The sequence below is a fragment of the Carassius gibelio genome, chromosome B8, assembly GCF_023724105.1.
Source record: "Carassius gibelio isolate Cgi1373 ecotype wild population from Czech Republic chromosome B8, carGib1.2-hapl.c, whole genome shotgun sequence".
NCBI lineage: Eukaryota > Metazoa > Chordata > Actinopteri > Cypriniformes > Cyprinidae > Carassius > Carassius gibelio.
Genome location: NC_068403.1, coordinates 5,596,670 through 5,611,727, shown reverse-complemented (window position 1 = coordinate 5,611,727; position 15,058 = coordinate 5,596,670). Strand labels below are relative to the sequence as shown.

The window sequence follows — 15,058 nt, the reverse complement described above, 5'->3', positions numbered from 1 at the left end:
AGAGAGGTGAGCACCGGGCACTCTGTTTGTTGTTCTGTGAACCTCTAACGCTGCATAATAGTGTCGCTCTCAACATGTTAAGCACTTGAGATGTGAATGTACTAATGAATGCAGCACTTTACGGCATGCATCAATGGGTTTGCCTTTTAGGATTACATCAGACAATAAACTGCTCTTATCTGCAGTATTGTTCACCAGTATAAATGAGTCCGTAATAACATTCTTATTTCTAATTAAAGGTCAATCATATGTGGTCATCATCAAGTAATAAGGATGGCATGTAGAAAGTCACTTGACCTGGCTGAACAGTGGCCACTGGTGGCCGAAAGAGGAATATTCAGAAGTGGTCTCTTAATCTCGACAAGGTCAAAGATGACTTTCCTTGCCAATGACTAGCTAGTGTTACATATAATTAAAGGCCATTGAAAAACAACACGCTTGGTGCTGTTTTTAAAAAGGTAAGAAAACCTGTTTAAAAAGGTGTAACCTTAAAGTATATGCTTCATTGTGTTGCATTGTATGCAAAATTGCATTTTTAATATTCAGCTCCCACATGTAGTGCTTTTTAAATTTATTTTAATTCATTTTTAATTTTAAGGTCAAGTCATGCATGCAAAAAATACTAACCTCTGGATAATTCCCAGCATTTAGTTTCTTCCCTCGTGCAGTAAAATGTTAGGAACTGTTAAAGGAACAAAAGAAATGTTCATTTGCACCCAAGGCACATTGATGCAACCCCCGGTTTCTGATGCATGCCAGAGCGGTGACTCACTGTGGGGCTCCACTGCTCTGCATCAAAAACACACACACACACTTCAGGATAGGTTTCCCCTCTCCTAACCCATCCTGTTTAATTATCATATAAATCAATGCTGTCACTGCAATTATGAATCAGGCTAGATATCCAAAACATAATGCTATAATAAGATTTCATGTGCTCAAAGTAGACATGGCAAGACACATTGAAATATTAATTCATATGTAAGAGTATAAAGGTTTTATTCCAAAATGTTATTATTATTACAAATATTTTATATACATTTAAAAGTAAGCTATTTTTATTGTATTTCTTTAGTTTTCATAGAATAACCTATGGCAATATATATATATATATATATATATATATATATATATATATATATATATATATAGATAGATAGATAGATAGATAGATAGATAGATAGATAGATAGATAGATAGATAGATAGATATAGATAGATAATCCATTCATTCATTTATTTCCTCAACATTTCATTTTTAGGGTTATGGGACGTGCTGACAACCATGACCCTGGAAATGAAACATGGAATAAATAAATTGATTAATTAATTAAATAATTAATTAATAAATGAATTAATTAATATAATATTTATTTATGCACTTATGTATTTAATTATGTAATGGAGATTAATTTATATATTTAGACATTTATTGAATTACTTAATTTTGCAATACTTTACTTAATTTAGGGTCTCCATAGAATACAAACCAGTATTTGGTTTATATATATATATATATATATATATATATATATATATATATATATATATATATATATATATATATATATATATATATATATATAATGATAAATCTTATCCTATTACAAACAACTGCAATTAAACGTAATTTCTTAAATGAATAATATGTCAAAAAAATGTAACAGCTCAGCATCACATGCATTGGAAAACGTCACAACTCAATGCACTCCCACTGCCTCTCCCCTGAATGGTACAGTCTGATTTACTTGAACGGAATTCGGGTCAGCCCACTATGAGCCAATTTAATTTATTAGGGGTGGACGCTTTCGCCTCGTATCCAAATATCATGACTGCAGGGACGCACAATGTACATAATCAACATAATCAGGGATAGAACATGATAAAACATAGATATATTATAAGATTTTCTTTTTAAATATACAAGAATTAGCTCAATGGCATAATGACATGTTCCTCAACCTATCCAATGAGTGACTCCTGAATCTATTCGCAGCTGCTCTGTCGCTTGCTTCCATGATCCACTCCAGTCCGGATTTGGCCAGGAAAGGAACAGCTGCTGTAACGTTTTAGCAATTTCAGGACAGAAGGAGCAGTGGTGAGACATGCGGGGTCTAGAGGAGTCGCTCCAGCAGCACTGGAGATCGGACAAACAGCAGCAGCAGGAGTAGAGGATCATGGCCGAGGACTATTGGGAGCGCGCGGCCGCTTTGGGATATTATTACTGCTGTTAAGATTACACGAGCAACACACGTTCACTCATTTACACAAGCACACACGGATCTCAACTCCACGGGTAAGAAAGCCATCCAGGATATCGTTCTGTCCCAATCTGATATTTGATCGAAAAGTGGGGGAAAACATTACATGGGACAGAAAAAGTAGATTTAGGCCGTTTTCGCGTGAGTTAATTCGCGCCGGACAGTCTGTGTGAAACCCGGTAACGTTAAGTCCGTCTGAATGGAAACCGAAATATTGTTTAATGATCTATGCGAATGAACAAAAGAACAAGTACAATGAAGGAATAAAAATAAAAAGGAATCATTCTCGCATTCCTGTACAATGGCTATTTAATGCTGGTCTTTAAAGCCAGCTAATAGCTAACGTGGCTAGCTAACCTGTTTATGTGTGGTTTACTGTGGATTAGTCAGCAGTCTGCCTGCAATCAAGGTTTAATTTAATTATTTTTACTTATTTATGGCTTGCCTGTATAATTCTCTTATCATGAGGGAGTCTTCTGTTTTATTCACTGATTTTATTTTATAATGTCATCTGAATTACCTCGTGGGTTTAATGAAGGTGTATGATTATTTAAAGCAATTTTGTTTAACATATTAATAACATATGCTATTAAAAATAGTATAAAGCGTAAAGTTTAATTAAATACCTTTTAGTGAAAGGAAAGATTGTCAGTGACGTATTTTACGTTGGCATTGGCGTCTTGTGATGACAGCGTGACGTCACTCATTCAAAACATGATGGGGGTGTTTTGTAAGTCTACGTCATAGTTGTAAAAATGTAGTATCGAATTCATGCTACCTTGGCGTTAAAGCTGTACTTGAATCCATTACTGGCATAAAAAGCCATAATGATCTTTCCAGCTCACATTGATTTCCCAGCAGGTGAAACCACTTTTGGTGCAAGTTAAACTGATGGAATGGGGAAGGAGGAAGAGTGATCCAGTCCTACTCGTTCAAAGCTTGTATGAGATGCAGTAATGAGAAGTCCCCTGAAACAGTCAGTTCTGGTCAGATGGAGGCGTGTGTTTGACAGTTGCTGGTCTGATTCAGAATGGCATGTTGGAGGCGTTGGGTGCATGTTGAGGGGGTTGGTTTGTGGAATATTTTCATTAGGTTGTGACAGATGGTTTAGGAGTCTTTAACTTTGCGTTCCTCACCTAAATAGCCTTACACTGTTGTAGCATGCATAATTGCAATGCTTTAGTTAACTGGCATTCATCAACCTAAATTTAAGTGGTGGTTTCTATTGATCGCTTATTTAAGAGAATTAGGGAAAGCACTTGACCTTTGACTTCGGTGTTGGAAGTAATTGGCTTTGAAGCAGGACTAGAATAATTCCAGAGGAATGTGGATTGCTTGCAGAATTGTTCTGTAGTCGTTTTTAAGGGTATTTGTAGTAATAGAGGTGGAAAGATGAACTGAAATCTGTATATGCATGACCGATAAACAAAATGGGTACATCTTTGCCACAAATTCACCAAAAGTTTTTTCGCAATTTACGCTTCTGTTTATTTTATTTCATTAAATTGCATTATGTAATCAACATTATCTCTATCTGTCATTTATTGAAAAACCTATACTTTTCAAACACTGGCTTGTTTTGGCTACATGATCTTGTTTTTGTAGATTGGTTTGTTTTAAAGTATATCACCAAAATACCTTCATCCCATTTACTTGCTCACAATTTTCCAAAATATTTCTGGCACATCTCTTAATTAGCTTTTTAAGTGGTGGATTACTACATGGCACATTATCGACAAATAAAATATTTCTTCTGAGTAAGATACAAAACAATCTAACATAAGTTATATTTATTATTTGACAGTAAGATATTATTTTATTTAATGATAGTAAACATACAATTAATATACATAAAATGCCTAGCAAAAATTTTTTAATAAAAACTTGTCATAGAATTAAACAAAGAATAATCTGCTAGTTAAATGCTAAAATAAAATTTTTATATTTTTTCAGTTTTCTTTTAATAAATATTGTATAACAAAAATGGAAATTAAAACAAAATAATAATAAAAGATGACAGTTACTGCTGTGAAATGATTAATCACATTCAAAATAAAACAATTGTTTACATAACATATGCATGTGTACTGTGTATATTTATTATGTATATACAGCATATATTTTGGAAATATTTAGATATGTGATTAATCATTTGACAGCACTAATAACAATACATATAATTCACTAGAAAAAATTGGTTGGTTAAAAGCTAAAATAAAAATGAGTTTTTAGCTTTCTTTTTAAAATATAGTACTTGCCTTAATATCTATTGATTGTGTGTTCCATAGCTTTGAGGCATATTTGACAAAGGCTGCATTCTTGGTTTCCTCCAACTGTTGTAATGGTCTTCGTTATTGCTGTATTTGAAACTCATAGAGCCCATAATGCCTCAGTGAATAACAGCGTCCAATTAGAAAGCAACCAACATGAGCTGGCTGATTTGTCTAGTTCTGGCATGTGTCACCAGCATAATAATATTGATGAAGTGCTGCGCTGTACAGACACTTTCTTCCACTTTTCCTCCACCACCGTGGAGAAATGACAGCAGCACAAGTATGTTTGCGTTCAGAGGCTGGTTGATGTAGTGCTGTCTGGACCTGGTGTTCCAGAATCAGTCTCTATGAAGGTCACCCCCGTCAGGGTGTCACCTTGTGTTTGGATGCATGTCAGTTTGGTTGGAGAGGGATGTTGGGGGCCTGTGACCAACATGGACCACTGCTTTGTTTAACTCTCTTGCATATGATCAAATTAAAGATGTTTTACAGCAGACAGGCTTTTTTTTGCTGCTTGACTGGTTAGGTTTGTATTTTGTAAACTCATTCACATGGACGCAGAACAGGCGGTCACTGTCAGCAGTCTGAACCCCATGAACCATTTATTGACCTATAGAGTGGAAAACTGAGCCTCAGACTGCACCGTATCGATTCAGGTCAGTTAAAGAAACACCTTGGCTCTGAAACCAAGCACTGAAAGTCTGTTTGCAGGAGAATTGAGATGCAGTTAGTTCTGTGTTAGCTAGCAGTGGCCCACACAATGAATGTCCTGCATGCTGTTTTGGTGGTGGACTGCTGCAGGCAGTAATGAAAAGAGATAGAAAGAGTCTTAAAGAGTTATCAACCCTGATTAAGTAATGCTAAGACGATTCAAAGAGCTGAAATGGCCCTCAACCCACTGTAGACCACTGCTGCTTTCCTCTGGGGCCGCAATCACTCAGCAGGTCATGAATGAAGCCAGTGTGGAGCGAAAATGGTGGAGGGTAAACGGGTTAAGCTCATAACCGTTGTCTTTGATTACTGAACTGATTAGGAAATGACTCGATTCATTTTGGCTCAGAGTAGCAGATTTCCAGACTTTGTCAGCCATTCAAACACATGACTGATTGTTATTCAAAATGCAAAACATGATAAATATTATGCAAAATGTCCTTTAACAGTCAAGAGTTCCTCTTCTGAGCTGCTTGTCACATTGGGTTACTGTAAACATGAGCAAAGGTTTGTGGATTTCCTGTTGACTGTCTGATTCAGGAGATCTGATTTGAGGCTGCTTGGTTCATCTTGAATTTATGGGTAAGATAAATAAAAGACACTTTAAATGCTTTGCCTTGATTGCCATTGGATCTGTCCCCTTTTATTCGCTCTTCTTTTCAACATTCATAATTTTTTTTTGGTCATCTTGGGTTTCAGTCGTGTGTTTCCGTGCTTCCCCCTCAGGGGGGAAAGGAAACACCGATCTCGCTATTTCAAGTATTTCAACTATTTATAGCATTTTTAGTGTTAACCTTCCAACGGTTTGCTCTGAGTTCTTTAAAGCCCTTGTTTTTGGGTGTCTGTACAAGAAAATAAAATTGGTGAAGATTATCCTTTATCATCACTTGTTGTGTGATCTCAAAGTTTATGCATTCTGCTTAATGTGCCTTTAACCCCCTCAAGATTGGATTTTACACTGATTTATCACCTTGAAACACTGCTTTGATATGTATTTTTGTGTTTTAAAATGCTGTTTGACAAATGAAGAGTCAGTGCACTACTTTTGAGTGGCTCAGACAACTTCTATAAGCAGTTTTTCTAAAGAACACGTGGTCTGTTACTTACTGACATGTTCAATCTCTCTTAGCATGGACCACGATATCTATCTGCACAGGAAACAAGTGTTTGAAATCTTGTGCCTGAGTAGAATCTTGTCCTCAGGCAACTTGTGAGTGGGTCACATTAAGTCCAAGGACCCAAAGCTTGGATTTGCGGTTAAGATTGTTGCTCATCTTTTTGCCAAAACATGTGATTAGTCTAAAGGAAAGGCAAAACCGTCTGGCATACTTGCTGTTCCTTAAGAGAAGACCATGTCTGTTCCCTAGAAGCACTGAGGATAACTATTTTTTTTTCTATTTTAGGCTGTGTTGAATGGAATAGTACCTTGATATATATATATACATACACTACATACTTTTGTTTTATTACTTTTTTATTCATACTTTTTTAATATGTATTATTTTAATAATAATATTAATAATAATAATAATATTAAAATATCATTTAAAATGTAAAAATGTTAAATATAAAATGTCATATATTTAAATTCTAGAATTTATTTATATTTTCGTAATTAGTATATTTGCATTTTGCCCCCACACACATTTGTATTTTTTGTGTATAATGTATTTATATATATAATATGTACAATTCATTATTTATTGAAACATATATGTTCTTTAGGAACTTCCAAAATTGCATGATATTATATTAATGTTATATAATTACAAAATAAATAAATAATAAATTGGGGGGAGGGGGGGGGGTCCTTCGCTAACTAAACTAATTTCTAAGCCTAGCATATACAGTGCTTCAATTACCAGTATATATTTGTGCTATTTATCATCATAACTGCAAAAGCCTAACTGGAAATGCTCTTTTAATTACACAGTATGAGTGAAGAAGGAGATCTTAATGCTTTATATTGTGTCCAGTTCTATTATCAAACTGCAAATGGATGGTCAGGTCGAGTGCAGTGCATTTGTGGTATCTCTCTTACTGTGCTCTGGTTGTGTACTGCACATCTAGTAGGTCATCTTAGTGTTTTGTGCACACTGCAAAAAAGTACAAGTTATACGCTATTTTCAACAAACCCATAATCTCTGGATTTCACTGAACCGAGATGAATGTTCATGGTCAAGTCGGTTCTGTGATCATTAACATGTGTTTAGTGCTTTCTCTCTGCACATCTGCTCATATGATGAATCTGTTGAGATTTCTCTGAGAGTCTCCCAGTTGGATTCCTTGCATTTCAAGCCTAAATACACTCGAATCTGCAGCGTCTGCAATCCTTTATGCGTTTGATTTATAAATGAAAACAATAACACTTAGAATGATGAGTGTGAAAACACTGTTGCTAGCCATTACTTATGTGTGTAGTTAAAGTTGGCTGTGTGATTTGTTTATTGTAGGGGTGATCTCTCACCATGACTCTCTTCCAGTTACTGTCTCTCACTTTGATGTCCACTCCGTAGAGCGCCATCCGCTCAAATAATGTTCAGTGCTTCTGAAATAAACAAATTTGTCCTTTGAATCACCTCTCTGCTCCATGTTTGTCTTTACACATCATTTAAAGCTAATATTTATCCTAGAATATGTTAACACATTCCATTACAGTCTTAAGAGGAGAGCATCCTTGAAAATGCATGACTTTTTGTGTCCAGTAATCACAGAGGATATCAAATGAATCGGGAATCAGCGTGTAACGTTCTGCTTGTGGATTTGTGTCTATAACAGAGCGGTTGAACAGTGGCAGCCCCTCCACCCCCCTCACCTCAGCCCCCCATACCCCCACTGATGGACCGCATGAGGAAGATCAAACGGCAGCTGTCCCTGACGCTGCGAGGGGGTAACAGCGGGGACAAGACCTTGAGCGAGACCATCAGCTCTCAGGACACAGGAGCACACAGTGATTCCGGTACGGTAACATTCACTTTCTTGCAATACAACGCAAAAGCCATACTTGATTTCTAGTACAGAACTCGGCAAACACCGGTTTACTGAACATGGATGTGACCATATTTGACCCGTAAACATAGAAGAATGCCTATTAAGGCTGCACGATTTGGGAAAAATCTAATAAAATTGCAGTTGCAATTTAAAATGTGATTAAAAAAAATTACAGGTTTGAAAATGTTTCATAAATACAAATTTATATTAATAGTATAAGATCATAATAATTCTTATTAATAATAAACGTTCATAAAAATAAATAATAATAATAATTATATTTTTTATTATTGCCATTATTATAAAAAAAATAACTTAATCTATTGTAGATTTTATTTGACTGTAAGGTTTAAAAAAAAGTTCTTAAGGAAATGGTTTAATAATATTGTATTTTAAATTAAATTTAATTAAACTTAAATTTCTGCATTTAGCAGACGCTTTTATCCAAAGCGACTTACATTCCATTCAGGCTAACAATTTTTCTTAACACGTGTTCCCTGGGATACGAACCCCCAACCCCGCGCTTGCTTACACATTGCTCTACCACTTGAGCTACAGGAACACAACATTTTACAACTGTAAAATTACAATGCTAATAACAGTAATGGTCTTCATTTTTATTTTTTATTTTTTCAAATTTTAATCCATCAAACTTTTATTTTGTCGGATAAAACACACGGAGCCCTTAAAGGGATAGTTAAGCCAAAATGAAAAATCTATCATCATTTGATTACTCTCCACCTGTTCCAAACCTGTTTTATTGTCTGTCTTCTGTTAAAAAAAAAAAAAAGAGAGCGAGAGAGAAGAAAAAAACACGATATTTTGAAAAATGTTTGTTATCAAAGAGTTGGCAGTTGCCATTCACTTTTTCCTAACTATGGAAGTCATTGGCTACTGTCAACTATTCTTCAAAATATCTTTTTTGTTTTTGTGCTCAACAGAAGAAAGAAACTTGTATGAGTTCGGAACAGCAGAGTTTGTAAATGATGACAGAACTTATGATAAGTGCTTCTCATTACAAGTTTGTGAAGATATTACAGTTAGCGGATATTTAATTCCTATATGTATGCTAAAGTGTCAGCCGAGCTGCTGTGAGATGCTAAAAACACCTTTATATAATGAGCCACTTGCGTGTAAGAACGCAGTGCATGTATTTATGTAATTAAGTAACATTTGCGATGTGATAGTAGCACTTGAGTAAAGCCATATGGCAATATTTTTGATTAATCGTGCAGCTCTAGTGACCATGGTGATTGTTTCATTAGCTTATCAGTAAACCTGGATGGAATCTACATCTGCAGAATTCCGCAGAACTCAAATGCTTGTCATGCATACAATTCTTTTCTTGTTTTTTTGTTTAAAAAAAAAAGGATATAATGCTACATTTAACACAATTGTTCATGTTTAACTCCATTCCACCATATTCCACAAACACAGCTGATGCAGAAGTTGTACAGATTTGGCCGACTTATCGGTTTAATGATGACTAATCAAAGTTAGTGTGATTAAGCATATCTAACATAACATAATTATGTTTCATCTCTCGGTCGACCTAGTAATTCCTTCCCGATACTGGGACGTGCATGAAGCTCTGTGGCATGTAATAATATTTCAGATGCTCATAACCAGAGTGTATGTGATTGTGTGTGTGTGTGTGTGTGTGTGAGAGAGAGAGCATTCTTACCGGAGGGGATAAAAACAGCTCAAATTCAGCGCCATCTGTACAATCTGTTCTAGGGTTTTTATATAATGGCAGTCAGAAAGTTGCCAGAATTGTTGCAAATGGCCAGACTTCAAAAAGAGCATTTAGTCTGTCAGCAGACCACTTTAAGTGCCCAAATCTCTAAAAAGAATTGCTAATTTCCTTTTTATGTTTATTAGTTCATGTGAGATCTGTGGCTTTTACTTCTGCTGCTGTAAATTTGGAACAGAGTAGCTATGAACTTTAATACAGTGAATTTACTTTACAGCAGTGTTTTCTGTCTCTGTTCAGTGGAGGTGCTGTATTTGAATCTAGGGCGCCATGGCAAAAGAAATTACATTTTAAATTAAATGAGTTGAGCTTTCAGTCTGAATTGCGAAGACAGTGCATTTTCTATTGTTTTCTTTGCTGACAGCATGCAACAGAAAACTGTTCAATTTATGACCAATTGATATAATTAATATAACAGTGAATATTTCAAAGGAGTTTTGTTATAAATGTTAAGGTAGTTCTGAAAAAAAAAAAGTTCAGTAACTGATTTACAGGCATAAAATCTCTCTTGAAGGGATACTTCACCAAAAAATAAAAGTTCTGTCATAAATTTCTCACATTGTATGCCTTTTGGTCTGCTGTGGAACACAAGGAAAGATATTTTGAGAAATGTTGAGTTTTTTCTTTTAAGTGGAAGTTCTCCATAAATATTTGGAGCAACAACATGGTTAGTAAATAGTGGCATAATTAAAATGTTTGGGTGTACTGTCCCTTTAAGGAAGCGTTAATGCCAACTGCTTTTGCTATGTGTTTAACCTCCATAATTAGATATATTTAAAATTCAGCAGGATATTATGTAGAGCGAAACAACATAATTTTGTCCATCAGAATCTGAATTGATTAGGTTATTATTATTTCTTCAGAAAATAAAAGTCGTTTTAGGTACAGAATGCGCTATATTTCAAAGAATTCTGTAAACATATTTGTACCTATAAGTCGCTTGCACTGAAGAGCATACAATACATTTAAAAAGCAAGTAAATGGGGTCGATGTTTACTTTAAAAGTCCCGATACTCTCTAGAAGCAAGTACAAAGCTCAAGGCTATGCTTTCATCCATGTGGTTTCAAGAAAGTCTTTCAGCCATTGGTCATTGAATGCATATACATTCACCTCTGCCTCCCTTCGTGTTGCCTGCCAGTGTGATACGGGTATGCAGCATAAAAGCATTGCATTAAAACATCGAAATGAGTTTTAAAGCCAATCTATCCGTTATACCCAAGGACTGGCTACGGCTTTGCGTGCGTTGAGCTAAGCTACTGTCTCCTGCCTGCTGTGACCCCCTCTGACCAATCAGCATGTGTCTTCTAGCATGGCTTTCCATCTCCAGCTAACTGCACTGACAGATCCTGCTCATCTCAGATCCAACAGTTCCAAAGAAACAGCTTCAGTTCGACATCTGTCTCCATAAACGATTCACCCAAGTCGATAATATATATGTACATGCTATATATTCTAATTACCATATGCAAATACATCATCATATTGACCCAGAAAATCCATCTCATTCTTTTGTAGTGTGTTTTGGCATTTCTCCAAACCCTGCACTAATTTGAAAGGCATTTGGCTTTCATATGCTGATGAATCGATGCCCTTGTGTGTCGTTTTTTTTTATCGCAGAGCGTCATTAGAAACAATTACCGGCAGCGAGAAAATAAATTTATCAGTGTTGTTGCTTAATAATTGTGGCCCTTGTACATCATTTACTAACACTGAAGATGTTCCTTGTAAATTGATCTTCTTCTTTTCTTTTTAAAATAACAGTTTTGGAAAAATGATTGCATGCTCTAAAATTTGACTTTTTTTTGTTTTTATTTTAATATTTCCTCTTTTTTTTTTCTTCTTGTCCTGTGACCTCCCCCCCCCCCCCCCACCAAACCTTGATTTTCTCCCTTTTCCTTTTTCTCTGTTAATCACATACTTGCTACCCAACATTACCATTTCATCCGAACCATATCACTCATTCCCAACCACTTCTTTTTTTTTTTTAATTTTCATAATACACTTATCTTCTTTATTCACCCCTTTTCCTTTCACTTCTGCTCCGTTTTCTTTTTCCTGTCTTTAACACTCACTTCCATTATGTGTCCTGCCACATTTACATTCTCCTTCCCTGCTCCTTCTCTGCCCTCGTCCTCATTTCCTCTGTGTGTCGTCCTCCTCCCCTCTCCTCCCCTCTCCTCCCTCTCAGAGGCCATGCCAGTTGGAGGCAGTGGTGGTCTGCGGGGTTCAGTGAGAGGTTCGGGGGGTTCCTTCAGCATGCACTCCCTCCTGCAGTCCTACAGCAGTGCCCTGCGCAGACCACGCACCCTGGGCCGCAGTCTCAGCTCCTATCTCAACCACACCACGCGCCTCGGTACTGTCACACGCATGTACACGCATGCACACAGAGGACAAGAGTGTGATGTGTGTAAGGTTGCAAAGTAGGGATGGGAATCGCAAGGAATTTTAACGGCTTCGTTTCCGATTTCGTGTTCCTTATTGCTTCAGTTAATGATAGTTATTGCATTCTCACTTCCACTTGGCCCGTTGTCAAACAATGAGATATTTTTAGCAGAACAGTAATGACAAAGCAACTTCTCTGTCTTTATTTGTCTTAAAGGGTTACTTCAACCCAAAATGAAAATTTGGTCATTAATCACTTACCCAAGTGTCGTTCTAAGCCCGTAAAAGCTAAGTTCGTCTTTGGAACACAATTTAAGATATTTTGGATGAAAACCAGGAGTCTTTTAGTAAATTACACTGTCAAGGTCCAGAAAAGTATGAAAAGCATCATCAGAACAGTCAATGTGCCATCAGTGGTTCAACCATAATGTTATGAATCGACGAAAATACTTTTTGTACGTGAATAAAACAACAATAATGATTTTATTCAACAATTTGTCTCCTCTGTGTCTTCCGTATCACCATTCCGTTTCTAGCACCATTTTGGAGAGTGAACGCTCTTCTGTGTCAGCCGCACCATAAGGATATGTTTCATACACATATTTACGTATTTGATTTGAAAGGAAACAGTGCATCAGTGTTGCTGACACAGAAGAGCGTATACTGCCTGCGTTCGGCTCTGTTCTCCAAAATGGTGCTACGGTGACACAGAGGCGACAAATTGTTGAATAAAGTTATTTTTGTTTTCTTCGCGTACAAAAAGTATTTTCGCAACATTCATAACGTTACGGTTGAACCACTGATGACAGCTGGACTATACTGACGATGCTTTTCATACTTTTCTGGACCCTGCTGACAGTATAATTTACTTGGCAGTCTATGGGACAGTCACAAACCTCCCGGTTTTCATCCAAAATATCTTAAATTGTGTTCTGAAGACAAACAAAGCTTTTACGGGTATGGAACCACATGGGGATGAGTGATTAATGCCAAGATTTTCATTTTGGGGTGGAGTATACCTTTAAAGGAATAGTTCACCCAAAAATTTAATTCCGGTCATCATTTATTCACCCTCAAGTTGTTACAAAGCTTTATGAATTTCTTTCGTCTGCTTCAAAAGAAGACATTGTGAAGAATGTTGGAATGTGTGCTGGTCCCTATTCATAGCTTTCAGTCATGTGACCGGCTCAAAGACCTGGAGGGTAAAACATCCATAGAACTGCTGGACAAGCCAGTCAATGTTTCTTGTCTGACAGCCGCAAATAGGCTATTCTCAAAAGAATAAAACAAGGTTTGTGAACAAAATGCAAGTTTTGGCCATTTGCAATCCATATTGAGCGCCCACAGCAATATTTCAATCATTAAACAGTTTGAAAAAACAAGGTAAAATGCTTAAAGTGCCTTAATATATTTAAAACAGTAATATTTTTATATTATGGATGCATAGTTGCATAGAACAAAATATACATAATAAGGTGTTTACTAAATTTCGCCTTTTAAAATCTGCGTTTTACTGCATTACGACCTAATGCAAACTGCGTAAAAATAACTGGCAGTCAGTGGAGGAAAGTTGTGTTTTGCCCTCCATGTGGGCATTCCTATGAATGTGTGACGTAACGTGAAAACTATCAATTGACTTCATTAATTAAACAAAAGAAATCAGTTTGCTTACCTAGCTCTTCAAAATGTTATCTTTTGTGTTCAGCATAAGAAAGAAATTAATCCAGGTTTGGAATAATTTGAAGGTGGGTAAATGATGACAGAATTAAAATTTTTGTAAAACCCATAGTCATCGGGTTTAGGAGAGATAAAGACCGCAATAATATTTTTCCGGAACTGTCAAATTGCTTCGGATCTGTTGTTACTGTTCTGCTGAAATGATCTCATACAATTAACGCCTGCAAAACAGCATATGTATCCTGAAACGGTGCATTTAAAGGTGACATTTTAATTGGGAAAAGCAATGTATTTAAGCAGTCCTGCTTAAATTAAATGTTGAATTAAAAAAACACTCAAAGTAAAAATAAAAAACGACTTCCGTCCACATCGATCTGAGAAAGCAGAAGTTTCAAGACTCTTAGTGGAACTAAGTGTCATAAAATTATTTTACTATATTGTATTAAGAAAAAGAAACCAGTCTTTCCCAGATTTTCCGATTCCCAGCCTTGCTGTTGTGAAATGCAGCATAGACATATACACTATTACAGTGGTTCTCAATTTGTGGATTGCAACCCAGGTAAAAAAAATTGTTAAATTCAAATGACAAAATGCAGCTAACCATATAATTATGCATAAGTAGGAGAGCAAAAAAATCTGATTATCAAGAGAAGGAGAAATACACATTTCCCATATCTTTTGTTGTTGAAAGCCATGCATCCAATCAGACAATGCCACTGGGTAGAAGATAACCAAATTAGACATCAATATGCAGAAGTTGCTTTATATCAGTCACTCAATCCAAATGTATTTCTATAGCACCTTTCAAACAAATACAAAGCAATATGCGAATGTAAAGAAACAATTGACACAACATACTGTACAAGCAATGACGTTAACACTTAAGAAATGTTAGTAAAAAATATAAAGCAAAATAGAATAGAAATAAATGGTAATGTAAATAAAATAATCATGAATCATGGGATTATAAATCATAGCATTGATTATAAGACACTACATTAAAGGCAGAT

At 35.9% G+C, this 15,058-nt stretch overlaps 1 protein-coding gene across 2 annotated transcripts in view; it reads left to right on the top strand.

Annotated features, from left to right (window-relative positions):
* Window positions 1–1,921: 1,921 nt before the first annotated feature.
* Window positions 1,922–15,058, top strand: part of cdk16 (cyclin-dependent kinase 16) — a 29,833-nt gene continuing 16,696 nt past the window's right edge. The window contains exons 1-3 of one of the 2 annotated variants that reach the window (XM_052563657.1): window positions 1,922–2,295; window positions 8,023–8,203; window positions 12,178–12,342. In XM_052563657.1, the coding sequence (XP_052419617.1) occupies window positions 8,083–8,203; window positions 12,178–12,342 (286 nt within the window). In that variant the 5' untranslated portion in view covers window positions 1,922–2,295; window positions 8,023–8,082. The remainder of the gene's footprint in view (window positions 2,296–8,022; window positions 8,204–12,177; window positions 12,343–15,058) is intronic. The other variant, XM_052563658.1, reaches the window with a different exon arrangement.